This window comes from Syzygium oleosum, unplaced genomic scaffold, assembly GCF_021117445.2.
Source record: "Syzygium oleosum isolate NSW1041296 unplaced genomic scaffold, Sole_v2.1 Sole_v2.26, whole genome shotgun sequence".
In the NCBI taxonomy this organism is placed as follows: Eukaryota; Viridiplantae; Streptophyta; class Magnoliopsida; order Myrtales; family Myrtaceae; genus Syzygium; species Syzygium oleosum.
This window is the reverse complement of record NW_026607510.1, coordinates 483,295-502,042: the sequence shown is the minus strand read 5'-3', so window position 1 is coordinate 502,042 and position 18,748 is coordinate 483,295. Positions and strand designations below refer to the sequence as shown.

Genomic DNA, 18,748 nt, shown 5'->3' with positions numbered 1-18,748 from the left:
AGACTATCAAAAGCTGCATGGAAAGAGAAGAAGAAGCTTCTTTCCCTTGCCTTTAAGAAAAGACACGAAATGCTCTCATGAGTTAAAAACTTGCCTTAGAAGTGAGGGCCTATCATGATGCCCATGATGCCCATTGTTGGCACTTGGCAGTGGGTGCTTTGTTTGATTAACCCTACGTGGCCCCTTTAATTAGTCCTAATCACAATTAAATTTAAATTAATATGTATTGTAGAGAGATTCTCTGTGGTATATCAATTGTGTTAGCGTTCGAAGCCCACTTATCACCACGTATTGCGTATCCATTGGAATTCGATAATTTCCAAGGACGGAAACTTTAAATTAAAATAAGCCCCATGCGTCTCTTACATTTTTCCAATTAAGTCCTTCCAACTTTTGCCCCGCCTCCTCTTCGATATTTCGGTTTTGGTCTTGGGACGTTTTGGCAAATAGATTTAAGATTTCAATACCACAAATAGAATTCTATGGAGTTAATTCATTCCACATATGTAATTAAGAGCCGTCGGCCCTTTTGTTCACAATTAGGTAAAAACAAAAAGTAACCTTCTTTTTTCCTTTCTCGTTAAAATCTAAAATATTATTGGGACTTCGTAAAAATCATGAGATTTTTATTGGTGAATCAATGTGTCCACATTGGTATACTGTGAAAATTGCAGGTGTTATATAGTTAAGATAAAGTCGAAATGGATCCATTACAAATTTAAAGTGAATAATATAATATAAAAATCTATACTAATAGGTGCTTAAGTGCTCCATCCATATGATAGACGACCTAGCAATCCCACCAAAAAGAAGAAGAAGAAGAATAACCATGCAATAATTGACGCTTGAGTGGTCATCCTCCAAATCCTATTGAAAGATGCACTTTTCTCAGTTGGATCAAACGTGTATTTTTTTTTTTTTTGGGGATTAATATCACTGAAAATATATTTATCTCAAACTAATTTGTATATCGTAAAAAATCATAAACTATTTATTCCATATTTATTCCAAACGAGTACATCCATGCCATATAATTTGAAGTAACTATAGCATGAGTATACCAAATTTGGTGGTATTAGCCCTCATATTTTTCACTTTTGGTCTTTCTATATCAAGGGTTGTAACCGTCTACCCACTTTCACTATAATAAGTCATTCGCCTCGACCCTCTGTAATACAATTGAGGGAAAAAATCTCAAATAGCATCCTTATTTTCGTGCTCATTTCGCTCAGCACATGCTCTCTTCTCGGATTTACAATTCTCATTCCAGGCATAATCTCGAAACAACCGCCCCGACATAGTCACCAGAATATTCCAATCTTGGTGATCTTTTTAACCGAATTTCTACATTGGGCAGGATTACAGAGACGGCGTCGCATCATGAACACGGTACTGTAACGCCCCGGATATGGTTCTGCTTAAAAATAGTAAAAATCTGTACATGCACCATACATAGTGTTTTGTCCTATACTCATTAAATAAATTTTTTTTTTTGAAATTCGATTGATTTTGTGGGAGCCAATATTAAATCATGACATTTGAATTTTCATTTTTATGGAATGACATGTTTTTTGAATGAACAAAATTTATGGGATTTGCAGAGGAGGCGCTATCATCATGAGAAAACATCCCATAAAAACACACGAAGAAAGAGAGAGAGAGACAGTTGTAATTGCTGTTAACGAGGGGAGAGTCTTTTTGCGTCTTTTTTCTCTGCACGCGAGCTCGAGAGCGGAGTGGGGGAAGGGGCACGACCACGACGGCGGCGGCGGCGGCGGCGACGGCCATGCGTCGCTCTTCACCGATCTCGCCGTGTCCGCCGGGCTCCGATCGGCGATCCCGATCCCTCCGTTCCGGCTCCTGATCCTCGCGGGGCTTTTCCGGCGGGTCCGTTAGGGGTTGCGCCGCGCCGGGAGGGGGGCGCGAGAGGGGGGCTTGGAATCGCGTGAATCGGGACGGGGCTCGGCTCCGGTGGAAGCCCTAGAGAAGGGAAGCGGGGACCCCCCCTCCCTCCCCGCGATTGGTGCGCTCTAGTGGGAGCGGAGTGAAGTGGGAGCTTGAGCATTCCCGGTCGATTTCGCGGGTTTCCTGGGTCGAACCCTGATTGGGGTTGAGCTCGGCGTCGGAGATGGAGAACGGGTTTGATGGGAAATTGGCTGATAAGTTCTCTGGAATGGCGCTTAACGACGGTTCGTCCAATATCAACTCCAACAACGATAGCTTGTTTCAGGTCATGAAAGCAGTTGAAGCTGCCGAAGCCACTATTAAACAGCAGGTTCCCCCTCTCTCTCTCTTTCTCTCTGTCACACACGCGCACTCTCTCTCTCCCCCTAGATAGTTTATTTGATGCCCAATTCAAAAGCATGAGGTGGCTCAAGCATCAGCGAGCCTTTGTAGTGGCTGCCAAGTTCCAAGAAATCCTACTACGGAAGATTTTTGCCCGATTGGGAACCATCGTGTAGCCGTTTCGGTTCATGATTGGACTGGTTGTGAACCCTCATACTGTGTGAACATGCTGGAAGGGTTGTGGGGTATCTGAACTTTACCTGCTAATTATGTACCCAACGGGCTTTTTCTTTTGGATGCGTCAATGCAATTCATTGATTAGATGGTTGATTTGGCGACCTTGCTGCTCACTAGTATGATTGGAACACGTATGTTGTTTGGATACTTAGCATCGTACAGGTTACTATCTTTGATTGTAGATGAGGTGTATGAAGAGCCCTAGTTCAACCTCACCTGGGCGGAAATGTAGGTGGTCATACTTTGAAACGGAAGAAATTGTTTGGCAAGGACCTATGTTTTGGGGGAAATGGCTCTAGCAATGTATTTTGTAGAGGCTTCTGCATGACAAATCTCAAAAAACCATCTTCTATAAGAGAACTTTCAACCCCACCGCCACCCCCACCCCCACCCTTCTCCCAAGAGGAGCATCTTCCACAGAGAACCTCCATAACCTCTGCAGCCTAACACCCATATCACCATGACAAAGCAGTGAACAAGCAGTTTTCAAGTTCATTCAGGGTTTGACATTTTCAGTTGTGTGTAGCGCATTACTTGGTCAACTCTTTCTTGACCCCATTATTTTGCAATTTCCTACTTGACAACTGAAGGGGTGAGAAATTGTCCTCCTAGTACACCATTGAGGGTGTCACACTTGTTATCAAGTGGACATAAAAGCTTATCTTGCGCGGGAGTTGGGCATCGCCTGGTGCCTTTTACTGTAACTTTACTTATCGCAAGTAAATGACGTGCTCAACTATGAACTGATAGCTTGCACTTTCATGTCTCACGGTGTTCTGCAATAATCCTACATGTTGCTAGCCGAAGTTAATTACACGCTTAAAGTTATAGTTGCTGCTGTAGGCTGCAATGCTGTGACATTGAAATTTGACAAGAGGATGATCTTAATTTTCCATGTCACTTTTGACAGGTGGAGGAGAATGTTCGGCTGAGGACCGAGCTACAGGAAAAAATGCAGGAACTGGAAAGATATGTAAGTAATAGGTACTTTTGTTGGTGCAGAATAGTTTAATTGTACACATGTTTGCACTGAAAATGTGTATTATTTAAATGTATAATACCTGTACATATAGACATGCATCTGATGGTCTTTGCACTTTTCTATTTATTCTTAGTTAGTGTTATGATCTTCTATCTTGATAGCCAAAAGAGTTGTAGTTTGGACATTTTCATTCTGAACATAACAACAATATTTCCTTAATCTGGCCCTAGCTTTTATGCCGTCTCTCTATCATTAAAATTATAGCCTGACGATGTCAAGCAGTTGTTGATTCTGTCTTATGTTTGGCTTTTGGAGCGGTTGAAGGGGTAGTGTATCCAAATTATTTGGTATAGTGAGCATGTGAAGGAATTAACTAACTACTCTTTTCAAGAAGTAATTTCCCTTAACACCATACTTGTTTACGGCCAAGTATGTCTAAGACTGAATAAGCTTGGCTGCATAACTCACGGTCAATTCACGCTGTACTAATTAATTCAATCTTTGGACCCTTTGTTGTGAAGGAAAAATAGTTTAACTATTTTAGCTGAAGGCCAAGAAGGCATTTTACCAGTGAGAAAGATATTGTTAACATATAGATGCATGTATCATTCCAACTCTCATACAACTTGTGAGGGAATCTTTCACTTGACACTGGACTCGAAGATTTTTCGGTATTCTGTTCCACCAGGTTCTTTCTTTTTCAATTAAAGATCATTTTCTTCACTAGCATGTTCATCTACTTGAAATGTAGATTATTAGAATGTCCAACTCAAAAGTTGTGCGATTAAGTGGAGGGGGATTTACGTGTACATGAGGCTCATATAAGCTACGTAGGACACTTAACGCCTCCTCTCGTGTGCAAACTGGATTGAGAGCGGCACGAGGAATTGACAAAAAGGGCGTCACATGTGGGAAGTAAACTAGGTGGAACCTGCCTATGATATCGTGTCAGAAAATTCAACCCGAAAGCTTAAGCCATTACAATCTCCATGGACAAGCATTGTGGGACACTTTAACTTAGATATACCTAGGAGCTTTGGCAATGATGCTCCATTCATGATGAGTTTTGTCTAAGCCACTCTAGGCCCCCTCAAATAGACCTATTTTTCTGCTATGCACCTTCTCCAGAGATAATCCAAAGTCAGGATTTTATCAGAAGCCAAAATAGATGCTCTAGGTGGTCAAGTAGACTTCAAGATGAGATTCTGATGGACTATGGCTTATTTGCATGACTCTTTAGGGGCCTGTGTCATAGGAGGATTTTGCATTGAAGCCGTTAAGGTGACCGGCACTATCTCTTTCTCCATACTTACACATAGTTTGTCATTGCTTATGCCATTGGTCTTCACTTTCGATTTAGCCTACAGAACAGATTCTCATTATTTGTACACCATCTCCAACATTTTGGTTGAATATTCAGAACTTCAACTCTCCTTCATTTTAAGGATTAACTGTAGGATATGCCCATCTATATGATGTTCATCTTGCTTTCATCACAACGCCTTTCTCTTCCTTTAGCATCTGTATAACTTCAATTCATGAGTTCTTGGCTTGAGTTGCAAGTGTGGTCACGTGGGAGGGTTGTCAAAGGTTGATGTTTCATCCAGGGTTTATGATTTTGTATTGCAAGACATTAGATCAACTTTTTGCATGAAGTTTAGCTCTTGTCCTGTCACACCCTTTTGCATGACCCACTTTGTCAGTACAGATAAAAAACGAAATGAGTTGAATGGGAAACAGGGCAGCTTAAAAGAAGTCCAATCATACTTATCGAGCTTCCTATCTTAGCAAAATATTATATTAATCTTGAGAAATTATGAAATGATTCCAAATGACTAAATGTTAATGTGCATATGGTTTGATTATTGAGGCCTTGTGTAAAATAGAAGTCAAATCTCAAATGCTAAATTAAGAAGTTCAAGTAGAAAATAAAAGGACAATGTCATTCCAAACATGCCCTAACATGCCAAGATAAGTATGACAACAGTACCACCATCCAGCAGCAGATGCTTCTGCCATGTTTAGCCAAGGAGCATGAAGGATATGTGGATATAGTAAATAGGAGGTGGAGTGCCTATTGGTCTCGTGGACTCAGGGTTTTGGTGGATGATTGATTGGGAGAATGGGGGGTTTTTTTTTTTTTTTGAATTTTAGGAAAGAGGGACCTCATGTTAATAAACAGTATTTACTGCATTATGCAATTTCACTTTTTTGTGCTTTGTAATTTTGCGACCCAGCTTTTGATTTTTGTATTCATCAACTACACATTGATCAGGAAACATCAGGAGTCATTAGTACTAATGAGACGTGACTATTAATGGACTCTTTCTCTGGCAGAAATCATATGAATCAATGGCTTCAAGACATGCTGTTGGGGCACCTGATGGCCTTCTACACGGAGTTCATGATGCTCATCAATCTATACCATCTGTGGGAAATCCAGAAGATGGCGTTAACCGCATACGAGGCACTTCTCCACGTGATCAAGCTGGTACTATTATTGTTCATAAGGAGGTGAAGCTAAGTAATCAGAATGCTGCCAGACATTCTCAGGAGGAAGCCCACTCTGAAAGCAATAAGGTTAATGGGACATTAAAAGTTCTTCCCGGTCCTCAGGTTCCCACCGATAATACTGGCTTTTCTCAGTTATCATCACCGTCAGCGACATCTTTTTCTCCTAACAGGTTCTGCATTTGATTCGAACAATCCATCTTAAAGTGATCAATAAGTCAGTGTTGAGATGTATACTATCTTAGGCAGCATTGTGTGCTTTGTAGATATCGAACTGAAGGAGATTATGATAGAAGACATAATTTCTCTGGACATGGGCTTATGCAGATGGCTGAAGTGAATAATTCTAGCAGCCTCCAGAAACAGGTTGCTGTGAGATAATTCCACAATTCCTTTTTTCTTCTGATATTTGTGTTGACTGTATTAGTTTATGAATGAAACGATATTTGTAGGATCTCATTCATAAGGTTCAGGAACAGGAACAAGAGATTGTGCAGTTAAGGAGACATTTGTCAGATTATTTAGTGAAGGTGAGAGTGATATGTGGTGGTCGCTTGTTTGACTGAGTGGGCTTTTACTTGAGTCTGCTTCTGGATTAAGTAGGGTTTGGAAGTGATACAAGTTAATCTTGTTGTAGGAAGCACAAGTACGAAATGAAAAGTATGTTTTGGAGAAGCGAATTGCTTATATGCGTATGGTAGGAAGCCTTCGATTGGTCATTACTCTCTACTTCTCCAATTCTGGTTCGCCTTCCTTATCCATGCAATGGACCTTTGCCCTCTGTTTTGGAAACGTAGGCCTTTGATCAGCAGCAGCAGGACCTCGTTGATGCTGCGTCCAAAGCTCTGTCATATAGGCAAGACATAATGGAGGAAAATATTCGTTTATCATACCAATTGCAGGTATGCTTTTCTTGTCCTAGGGAAGCTTTTTTGTATAATGGTAAACTTTGATAGCGTGCATGCTTTTAGTATCTCGCTAAAATATCTCATTATGTGTTTAATTCTCGCTTTATTTCATGAAGAACACCTTTGTTTCTCTAATATTTCAGCTTAGGGAAAACTTTTTTGATATGTATGGTATGGAAATGCATTTACATTGTAAGCTGCAGACTTTCTGTGGGTTCCCATTAACTTGTGTCAAAGGCCTATTCACTTTTTTTGGGTACTTGCTCCTCATATAGGCACCAGCGGACCCGGGGGCGGAGATTTGCCACCGTCCCCACTGAACTTAGAGAATAACCCCTTTATATGGGACCAGTCTTTAATTATGTGAGTTCCGCCCGTCTAATGGTGGCTTTCTTGTCGATACTTCCAAAGTTCTTGCCACTAGTAACTACTAATGGTTCCCAGAATGGGTGATCCATAGTCTTGTAAATAGTACATGACTCCATACGGAATAACAATACATTTCAATTTTAATTAAGGAAAATGAAATCGGAAACTTGGCAAAATAACAGTTATATAATATCTTTGAGCCAATAGTTATTCTTTATTTGAAATTTTGTTATTTCAACAAAACTATGAGATGAATTATGTGCACATTTGAAATGCATCGACATTCTCTAGATTTGTTTATGCATGAATATGTAATAGCCATCACAAGGTGACATGTGACATACTTATGCACATGTCACATGATCTTTCATTAGTGGAAACTTGCTTATGGATGCAAATGCCTCGGTTGATATGATTTTGAGAGGTGTTTTGCAAATGGCTTTGGTTAGATGAGCTCTTTTTGTATATGAGTATGCACCCCCTTGGTGCCCTATTTTTTTTACCTGTAAAAAGAAATGAATAACGTGGTAAAAAGTTTGTCTACTGATTTCAAAGCTGAGATAAACTCAAGTGGTACACGTTATTTTTATGCATCTACTCCTTTTAAGTGGTTCACACTGAGTTAATATAATTTCGACCTTGTCCTATTAAATTGTGGCCATTGATTTTCTGACTTGAATAAGGGAAAAGAGGAATCTCAAAGTCACTAAGAAATGATGTTTTTACAAGACCATGACATGTGCATGGTTCAACTTACAAGAATTAGAACCTCGTGTTCCTGAGATAAATAAAACAAAGTAAAAATTAAGAACTATCTACATATATTTATGTGTAAATTAAATGTTCTATCATTTTCTGTAAAAATAACAAAATAAATATGGGCCTCCTCAAATAGGAGTCTTGCTTCCCTTTTGTAAAAATCAGAAGCATAACTTCTCTCTCTCTCTCTCTCTCTCTCTCTCTCTCTCTCTCTCTCTCTCTCTCTCTCTCTTCCTTAATTAAATGAAAGATCAACCGGCATAAAGGAAACTTTTATGGAAGTTCTATATTTCAACGTAAGAATATAAATTGGGACACTATGTTTAGGCTTTTCAGAGAAATCTAGTTTCCCCAACCCTAGGTCTAAAATCTGGGTCAGCCACTACACATATAGGTCTTTTGATTACTGCAAGATATTGTTAAATTCTGGTGCCAAAATGTGCCATTGCCGAAACAGTAGGAGTGAATGAAACACTTGTACAATTAGTGTAGTATCATCATAAACAAATCTAATTTGGATATCTTACTCCTCTCTCAATGTTTAGGAAAAAGCAAATTTTGAGGTTCTTGTTTTTGTTCTCACAGGCTGCACAGCAAGAAAGATTGATGTTTGTGTCATCTTTGCTGCCTATCCTTGCAGAGTATTCTCTGCAGCCTCCAGTCCTCGATGCTCAGTCAATTGTTAGCAATGTCAAAGTATGTCTTGTTTCTCTGTTCTTATATATTCATGATGTTCTTGAACAGTTTTGTCTATTGATAAACTTTTTCTTATCAGAAGTATATCTTGTGCCTTCCTTGTAGACTAGGACTTATTATAATTTTTTTAAGGGTGCCTTTATTACACAGAAAATCAATGGTATGGAAAACATTTACTGAAAATGATAGTTTGTATTGCTTAGAAAAATTAGTGAATGGAAAAAAATTTCATTTACTACAACAATCTATGCCTAAATATCGTTTATGATAATAATTGTTTTTCATTTATTCATTTTTGTAAGCGATATAAACGGTCATTTTAGGGAAAACATTCTTCAAATCGTTGATTTTCCGTGAAATAAATGCACCCTCCGTGTGTTGATTTTGTTTTTGAAGCAAGAGCTTTAGTAGTTAAATGTCAGAGCTTTTGTAATATTTTTACCTAAAGGTCTCAACCAAACAAAGGATAGATTTATGGAGAAGCTAAAAATGCACTGATATAGCTGGCAAATCAAAAGAGGATCAAACTTGCTTCCATATGGAATTTGAAAAAGATTTTGCTGTCTAGTGATCACTTCTAGAATAAATTGTGATAATACCGTCATTGCTGTCCTGAATGTCCCAAGCCCGGCCAAATTTCTCCTATTCGATTCTGTGGTAGCACTTTGTGTAGTAACCAATGTACATATGAACTTAAACGAAAAGTTAACATGGTAACTTCTAAAGACAGTATATATGGAAAGAGAAAAGACAAACAATCGGCACTTGCTCCCATTGTTTGTATTGAATATTTTATGGAAGAAGAGTGTGCAATTTGGTGGAATAGTTAGCATTTTAGTTTTTCCATTGAAATCTGTTGAAATTGTTTTTACTCTGTAATCTTGCTTAGAGATTGACATGATAAACTGGCAGCACGTTTTTTTCCTTTTTGGGTCGTCTATTGATTTTGTCATGCACTTTGATTAAGCCAGGTGTGGCAATTCCTAACATGACTCTAACATGACATGAATTTACTGAGAAAAACAGGAATACAATGACTTACTCAAAGCTAACACGAATGACCATGTTTTCAATCATTTTTAATGGAAAACCCTCAGTAATAATGTTGAAACAAATTTCATAACGACATAAAAATTGACCTGAATATGCTGACAACTCAAATTTCCAGCCCAAGATATAGCCCTACTTTCTATTTTTTGTTAATAAAATCTTTTTCTTAATAGGTTTTATCTTTCCCAATATAAATCTTGAGATGCTTCATTCCAGTATAAGCATGTAACACTATTGAGACCTACTCTCGTCCTCATGGCTGCCACAGCGAACAGCATGGTTTCTCAGTGGTGGAACTTTGTTAAACACATGATCTTGTAATCAAATAATTCATTGCATGAACCATAAAAAGAAGAGCTACATTTTTTTGGGTGAATGCAGAACCGCATAGTTGCATCTGAAGATGGTAAAAAAGGTAAGAGAAAGGGAAAGATAGGAGCGCTTGCTGCCTATGGCCTGTATCAAATCTTTTAATGGATAGGAGCTTGCAGTTGGGAAATGGAAAAATTGGCGTTTCAGTTCCTCTTGAAATCTGTTTAGATTGTTTGGACTCTGGAATTTCCTCGAGTATGTGACGCTATTAACTGTTTTCATATCTTTTTCCTCTCTGAATTTCTATTTGTGCCCCTTCTTCTCTATTAGTTTTTGACTTTCCCAAAATAAATCTGGGGCATGCTTCATACATTAATGATTATGTGATACTATCCAAAACTATTCTCATTCTCGTGGCTGCCACACGAACTGCATGGGTAGTGTCAGACATAAATTGAACATAGAAATTGTGTCTAATAGATTTTACTAGATTGCTATCGGTTTTTACTGGTGAAGTTCATAGCCGCATCATGCAAGAGATGTTTGATTTCTGTTCCAATGGATGTCTTTCTTGCAGGTTCTTTTTAAGCATCTGCAAGAGCAGTTAAATGTTACTGAGGTGTGTGACCTAGATTTGAGATGTCAGCAATATCATCCAACATTTGATGTCAAATTTAGTATTTAAGCTCATCTTATTTTAGGGGTTCAACAAATTATCTTCTTTGTTGCTTCAGACCAAACTGAAAGAATCACACTTTCAATTGGCCCCTTGGAATTCAGAGGCAAGTCCGTCAAGTTTCGCACCACAGTCGCCCGCTCATTCTATTGGTGCAGCATTGATGACTTCAGTATGCACGTGTATTTAGATCTCGGTTCCTTTTGCTTGTGAATCATCTAGCCTAATACGTGCAGTTTTTCTTGCCAGAGGAGAAATGGACTAGAATTGGTGCCACAGCCTGCTTTTTCCCTAGGAAATGCACCAGTTTCTTCTGATGCTCAGCCAAATGCTGGATGGGATGCATTGAATGCCCATCAGACAGCTTTGGGAGGTGTCCTGCCCAAAAACATGGAACCTGATGACATAGGGAGGTATTCACCCCTTGCAAGCAGGTGAGCTTGGTCAAATGGAGCCTACTGCAACTGTGAACTGATTGTAACACATTTCAACCATCTGCATTTGTTGGTGGGTTCAGTCTTCGTTGAATTATTGTGTTGATTGTTCGCGCATACTTAAGTTCTGCCTTATGCTGCTTTCGGACTTGACAAATGTGAAATTCCTAGTTTTGTCTACTCTAAGTGTTCCTCAATGTGAACAAGGCTGCATGCCTATGAATCTTGCAGTAGACCATGTGATTACGGCAATAAATTTTTAGTATTGGCGCATGCATTTTTCTATCAAACATTCTGTAGCTCTTTAAAAGGGGGGAGGAGTTCGTGATGTCTTATCAGTTCTCTAGCACAGAAGATTTGAATTCACAGGGTGCAGACTCCTTATGTTGGTTTTGTGCCGATACTGACCTTCTTAGCAAATGTTGAACTTTTTTGGCTTTATGGTTTATTGCTACTGTATCTTTTTTCTACAAATGCCTTTTTCCACGTGTGCAATGAACTTCTAGGAAAATGAGTCCTTGGGTGGACCGAGTCCGTTAACTGTAGAGTTTCTTTGACCCCTTCATTTACGGTTAGAAAATTCAACTCAAAAGCTTAAACTGATAGGTGGAAGGAGACCATATGAATATAAAGAGCATTTAGGACCCGTTGTCAAGCTATGTGGGACAATACTTCAACATGTACTATAAAATGCTGTCCTTATTTTCAAGGTAGTTTGACCATTTTCTATTGAAAAGGGAAGCAGAAAATATTTTACTGGAGTTGTCGGGCATTGTCTTGATATGAATGTGATGTCATGAATCAGTTACCAGAAAAGGAAAATGTTAAAGAGTGCCCCTAGGGCACTTGTTAAGCCTCATTGATTGTGCTTAATAAATATGTCAATTTGAAGCAGGTGACTTTTCCAAAATGTGTTGTTGCTCTTTCAAAGTGTGTTGATGTGCATTATTTGAATTTTTGGTGGTCTTAACTAGTGACCCCTGGGTACTTATTAACAAGACCCATCACAAAAGATTGTTGAAAATGTGGTGCACTAATTTACTCTGTTGGTGTTATCAGGGGTCCTGTCACCCGTGATGTGGCAGGACACTTTGCAATTACTCAGGGCAGCACACCTCTCACCCGTCATAGCGAAGAAACTACCAAGCAAGTCACTTTTCGTGAGCCTGTTAGCAACACAGAGATGGATGATCCTGATGTGGAGGCAAATCACAATGAGAGACAGTCTCCGGCTAATTGGGTTTCTGGGAACTCCCCCTATACAGGCCCACTTGATGATCCCGGCTCTTCATATTCCCCCTTTCTACCACCAGTTCTTGAAGAACCTTCTTCTTCCTTTTCAGAGGGTAACAGTACATTCTTGTTAGGATTCAGTTATTGTCTAGTCATTTCTGTCATAATTATTTTTTAACAAAAATGTTTATGTCATTCAGCTGCAGAAGATGATCCATTACCAGCTATAGATGGCCTCCAAATTTCAGGTGATGCATTTCCTGGTAAGGAACTGCAGGCTTCTGGATACTCCATTAATGGAACAACCAGCTGCAACTTTGAGGTGTGTTTCTGGATCATAAATAACTCTTTTGCTTTTTATTAGTTATCTAAGGTGGCACAGCAGAAAGGTTTTGTTATTTATTTTTTTGATGGATGAAACATCTTTTCTTATAATCTAGGAATGAGCTTTAAAGTACTTTTCCTATTTTAAGATGAAAACTCTAGGAATGAGCTTTAGAGTAATACATTATGGATTCTTGGAGTTGCTTTGAACTTGATGGGAGTCCATGAGATGTAACATGGATTTACTGTCCGTAGATAAAGATCTTGAACCACCAGGAGCCCTGTTCGGGCAAATATTAAGATAAGACTCAAGCCACAGGATGCCCTATAGGGATTAGATCATGTTAGGCCATTCTGCTATTTTTGGATTAGGGTTTGCAGCCCCTTGTTGGCCTATAGTTGATCCTTTCACATCTAAAATACCTGATGTTTGACCATTCTGGATTTCTTGCATCTGTGAAGCTTTCATTTGCCCAAATATTGTGTTATTGTCATTCCTGACAGTTGACTGCCTTTCTGTTTAACAGTGGGTACGTCATTTAGAAGATGGGTCGATTAGTTATATTGAAGGTATGTTTTTATGCTTCCACTTAGATTTTTCTTTTTGTTCTTGATATATGTTATCTAAAAGCTGGGTACTGAGGATTGCCTTATTACAGGAGCTAAGCAACCAAATTATCTTGTTACTGCTGACGATGTTGAAACGTACCTTGCCATCGAAGTTCAACCACTGGATAATAGGAAGCGGAAGGTATTGATTTTCAATTTTGGCTTCAGCAACTGTGGTAGTTTTTGCAGGCTGTTATACCATCAAACGTTCATGTCTTTTGTTCATTGCTTTGCTGCCTTTCTCCCTTGGTCTTTGTCATGCTTTTCTGCAAGTTTTTAATGCGGGAGGAGCCTTGAAATCAAGAGCCCTAGAGTGAACATACACGTATTGGCTGAAGTCTTGACATTTCGGGAAAATAAAGAAGGCATGTGTTGGAGATTGGGATTTCTAAATGCTAATAGCGATTCTTGCTTATGTCCTATTTTCAGCATATTCGCATGAATTGGGTTGTGATTGTTTTCCATATGTTTCCATCTGATTGATAGAAATTTATTCTTGTATGATCTCGTTCGGATTACGTTCATCTTTACCAGGCTGAATCTGAAGTTCAAGAAATTATTTTTTCACCAACCATGTTACAGACTCTCTATGTGCTCCTTTTGTTGGATATCAATTACTTAGCCTCTGACTTTTCCTCTTCACAATTTAGGGGGAGCTTGTGAAGGTATTTGCTAATGAGCACCGAAAGATTACATGCGGTGCGTAAAATTATGCTTCTTACCCTTCTATGTATTATAATTGCTATAATTAGTAGTTCATATCACATCCATTTATCCTCTTTAAAGTGAAAAGAATGGAATGATTTAATTTACTGTCATAGTTAGTGATTTTCCTGTAACCTGTGGAAGCCATGCTTGTTTGATGTTCTGCTGGCAGAATTTTCAATCAAACTTACCCAATTAGCCAAGGAAGCACATCATTATTTTGCTTTCTTCTCTCTATGTGGTGTAGCTAGTTATACTAAGCAATGCTGAAAGCCTTTATATTGAACCTGGCAGGTCGCTTGATTATAACCAAATTGCCAAACTGCAGGCTTCATGTTTCCCAGAATTTTCCCTAACTTTTGTTTTTAGTTTGTCGGTGAGGATTGTTCCCTGTTTTATGCACCATAAATCTTCTAACTTCTTCTTTTCTTTGTTCATAGGCCCAATGCAGAATATCATAGAAAAGACTTTTCATGAAGGGCATGCATCATACAAAGTTTCATTATCGGTATGGAATCCTCAATGATAAATGTGATTGTTGCCTCAACTGTTCATTGTTCTCTACTTCATTTGCTAAAAGAAGCATGACTGGCTATATGTAAGCTGTTGATGGCAGACGAGATATCTTGACATATGGGAACCAGCTATATTGGCTGTTAAAAGGGAAGGTTACAGCATTAAGTGTACTGCCAGCGATGTTGTAGTCACAGAAAAGTTTTCTCCAAATACAAGAGTATGATCTTATTCCTTTTTATCATTTTTTGATACTCTGATCAATTTGTTGCTCACATTGTGATGAAAGTGCTTGATTCTAGACAAGGGGCCTTATCAATCCTATAGGGGTAAAAGAACTTCACCCAGTTCGTCACTTGGTATCATTAAACCTGCATTATGCCTGAGACCATTTAAGTTCTTTTCTAATTTAAGTTTTTAACATCCTTTTTAAATTTGTAAATGCAATTTTCACCTTGAAAGTTTAATTGAGTAATGAAAGCTTCATTTGTTTATACGCTGCATCATTATTCATCCTCTCCTATGTTCTTTGAGGGAAAGGAAAGGGAGGCATGTGAATCAAATTTAAATTGGATTCGGTAAATTCATGAAGGGACTAGAAACACTTTGATTCAGATTTGGAGGATCCGTCATTAAAGAACCCTTTTTCCAAATGTTGAGAACATGCATGAGATAGTTTTGCTATAGTATTTTGTGTAGATGCCTCAAACGTAGGAGAATGTGGAAGCAACTGCAACTGGATTGCATTCTGCATGTCCTTGTCCCCAGCAAAGTAGCTATAAATTAACTAGCTTTCTTTTGATACTTCTGTTGTCCAAGTTACCTATGGGAGAATGTGTCGAGCTTGAATGTTCATATATATATAGTTATTTTTATACTGGTGAACTGGAACTCGAGAAGTCAGTTTATTAGCCAATATCAATCTCTGGAAGGAAGAGAAATAAATGATAGTATATTTGACTAGAAGAATTCTTGGTGTATGGTGTTCGTCATCCTTTGTCACTGTTTCCATATTCGACATGCATAACCAAAAGGCTGTTGTGCATATAAGATTTGTGTACATTTCCATGATTTAGTACTATCATTATCATGGTCATTGTTGTAACTCAATCACGAATATGGTCATCAACGCTCTCCACCATGAAGTTTGGAGTGTGCAAAGCCTGAAGTGGTGGGTACTTTCTTGCTGAAACGGGGATACAAATGCTGGATGTAGAACAATAGTAAAAATGTTATATTTTGATGCTTTAGCTTTCTTGATGTGGACAACATTTTAGGTCGAAGCATGAATTGAATGTCAAATGACTAGGAAAAGATGTGCTGTAATGAAAGGAAGTCTTATCAGTTCAAACCTGTTGTTATTTTCTTAGCAAACATCAATATATTAACTTCGTAATTGGACTAGAGTTGAGTGGTAGCTTTGTCTGAGATTCCCTTTTCTTCCCCTGCAGATTACAATTCCTTATGGAGATGACACTGCGTTCTGCATAACAGGTTCAAATGACAGTGAGCATCTCTTGAGAGCAGAAAACGACGAAGAAGACATTAGCTGGTAATGATCCATTCTTGTTATGTTATGGAGGATTGATACTTCCTATGCCATCTGAGATCCCTATCAGATTTAAAATGTGTTGTCTTTGGAATAGAGGCCAATGAGATGCAAATATTTTTGACACGGCATGTTTTGTCTAATGTGGATGGCAAAGAATTATGGTGGCACTGTTCCTCAACTGAAAGAGAGAAAAGGAAGGAATGAACAAGTTATATGCTAGTTCAGGGGAAGGATTTTCTTATGATCCTGTTATTTGACATTATGTGGAATGTAATTGCTGTTCTCTCTGCCTGCAGCTCAAGGGATACGATTGTGCTTACTCTGAGGATGTTCATCTTAAGGGTATTTTTCTGTTTTTCTTCTCATCACTTCTCTCTCCTTATTAATATACTTGTGCGAATTATAATGCGGTTCAGAGAGCTGGATAATGCGGTTCAGAGAGCTGGGCAGGCTACATTGTCCCTGGACCAGTAAAAGAATGGTTTCTTTCTTGCGCAGATAATGAGTACCATCATCTTTCACAGTCAATCTCAGAATGTTGATTGAACCTACGTGAAAGTAGGAAAAACCAGAGTCCCCAATATTCACAAAATCTACTTCCTAATCATCATTTTTATTCTGTTTTTCACCCTTCATAGAGCCCGAGCAACATATATTGTGCGTGTAGAAATTCGGTTAAAAGATATCAAGGGGTAACAATAGATTCAGAAGAAGCATCTGTTGCAGTCTCTATGATCTACAAGATCTGACAATTTGAATGCCTTTGTCAAAGTTTTCATAAAGTAAAGCAAACCCATAGCAAGGGAAAGGGATTATTGACTGCTCTTAATATCACAACCTAAATTAGCCAAGGGAATCAAGTGAAGCAGCAACCCTTAAAAGGGGTCCAAGATCAAACTTCACATTTGACGATAACTCAATTTACCCATTATGTGTTTGCACTTGCCATCACCATGTTTCATTAGGGCCCCAACAATTGACTCACTTGGTCTCACTCAAGGACCATAAACATCAGTCTGTTTTCTTCTGAGTTCTGAGCGACTGACATATTTACTAACCTGAGTACAGACATATACATGGAAGCATATAATTCACAGAGCCCATGTTCTGTTGCTTATGCAGGCTGGTGAAAGAAGAAAAGGGAGGAAAAGGGGTCTGTTCTTCAACAAGTAAAAAAATCTCCTCTTACGCCTGTCACAAAAGTTCATTGCCTCGTTGAGAATTGCAAGTGCAACACGAAATCTTTGGATAGCGTGCAGCATAGTTCGCATTTTTGAATTCAGACTATCTGAAGATGAGTCAGGTACACCGAATGAGGGCTGGTTGTATAGTTTTTGCATGAAACATACCCATTTTTCCTTCTGGCTGTAACCCTTTTCTCTTGTAATCTTTTTGATATTAAACCCCAAGGAAAGCCAGAGGAGGGCATTTTTCACTTCATGTACAAAAATTTTGTTTATTGTTTTGGCTCAATATATATGGAGGAGGTATTTACTCATAAGATGGTTTGTTGAAGCAGCTTATATTGCTCTCTGTGTCCATGGCCTCATGAACCGGTATGACAATTTGTCTTGGTTTTGGTTGGTTTTGATGAGATCTTGCCGCATAGGAATTGTAAGTGAAGACTTGCAACTAATGTGACTATTGGCACGACGCATTCTTGTTGAGTCCTCAAGTGATGTCAATGGATAATGTATCCTGTGATTCTTCGGTTTAAAAAAGAAGAGGTGGCGGGAAAAAGAAGAAAAAGGATGCTAAGTGCGCATGGCAACGATTCTGTGTCCGGGAACTGATTCTGCTCAGAAATAATTCTTTTTTATTCTGTGCCCGGGAATAATTTCTAAGCATTTGAAGGCGTTTGGTAACTATCCAAAATTTTTATTCTTAGAATAGAAAAAGAACAAAAATGCGTTTGGTAACTATACAAAATTTCTTTTTATTAATAATATTTTGAATTTTTTAATATTTCTACCTTTTTTTTTCTTTTTTTTCCTTCCTTTCCTTGGCCATGGCTGGTTGCCGGCCACAGGCCAGGCCAGCAAGGGCGTCGCGGCCCTCGCCGGTCGCGACGGCGAGGTCGGCCTCGCCTAGCCTCGCCTTCGCCTTGGTTGGGCGAGGCCGACCTCGCCATCGTCGGGGGTGGCGACGGCAAGGCGGGCGAGGCTCGACCTCGCCGTGATCTGGCGAGGCTGACCTCGCCGTCGTCGGGGTGGCATTGGCGAGGTTGGCCTCGTAAGATCTGGGCGAGGCCGACCTCGTCATCATCGGTGGTCGGTCGCCGGTGGCCGATCGTCGGCGATCGGCCGGTGGCGGGCCGATGGCAGACCGGGAAGAAGACGAAGAACAAATCAAAAAGGAAGAAGAAAATCAAGAAGAATCAGAAATGAAAAAATTGTTCCAAAATTAAGAAGTTACTTTTTTTTGCTTCTTGATTCTGTTCCAAAACTGATTCTGAGAACAATTTTTTGCAAATTTGTGCCCGGGCACAAAATATTTAACAAACGAATTTCTGTTCCCAAATTGATTCTGAAAACAAAAAAATAGAAATTTTTACTATTTGGTAACTTACCAAACACCTCCTAAGCAACTACA

The 18,748-nt window shown here is 39.0% G+C and overlaps 1 protein-coding gene across 7 annotated transcripts; it reads left to right on the top strand.

The window, feature by feature from the left end:
- Positions 1 to 1,665: 1,665 nt before the first annotated feature.
- LOC115682614 (uncharacterized) lies at positions 1,666 to 17,657 on the top strand. Of its 7 annotated transcripts, none has more exons than XR_008814493.1 (21): positions 1,666 to 2,275; positions 3,434 to 3,496; positions 5,843 to 6,189; positions 6,283 to 6,382; positions 6,469 to 6,546; positions 6,654 to 6,713; positions 6,814 to 6,918; positions 8,638 to 8,748; positions 10,688 to 10,729; positions 10,812 to 10,958; positions 11,036 to 11,220; positions 12,280 to 12,566; positions 12,654 to 12,775; positions 13,305 to 13,347; positions 13,437 to 13,528; positions 14,037 to 14,085; positions 14,532 to 14,599; positions 14,708 to 14,824; positions 16,099 to 16,156; positions 16,453 to 16,498; positions 17,279 to 17,657. XR_008814493.1 is itself a non-coding variant. In XM_030606887.2 (21 exons), exons 1-21 carry the CDS (start codon positions 2,129 to 2,131, stop codon positions 17,327 to 17,329), a joined length of 2,262 nt encoding a protein of 753 aa, XP_030462747.1. In that variant the 5' UTR covers positions 1,667 to 2,128; the 3' UTR covers positions 17,330 to 17,657. The 7 variants fall into 7 exon arrangements, 4 of the variants coding, with proteins under 4 accessions (XP_030462747.1, XP_030462746.1, XP_030462741.1 ...); XM_030606887.2 differs by having other exon boundaries at positions 1,667 to 2,275; positions 10,845 to 10,892; positions 16,056 to 16,156; XM_030606886.2 differs by having other exon boundaries at positions 1,667 to 2,275; positions 10,812 to 10,892; positions 16,056 to 16,156.
- Positions 17,658 to 18,748: the final 1,091 nt, after the last annotated feature.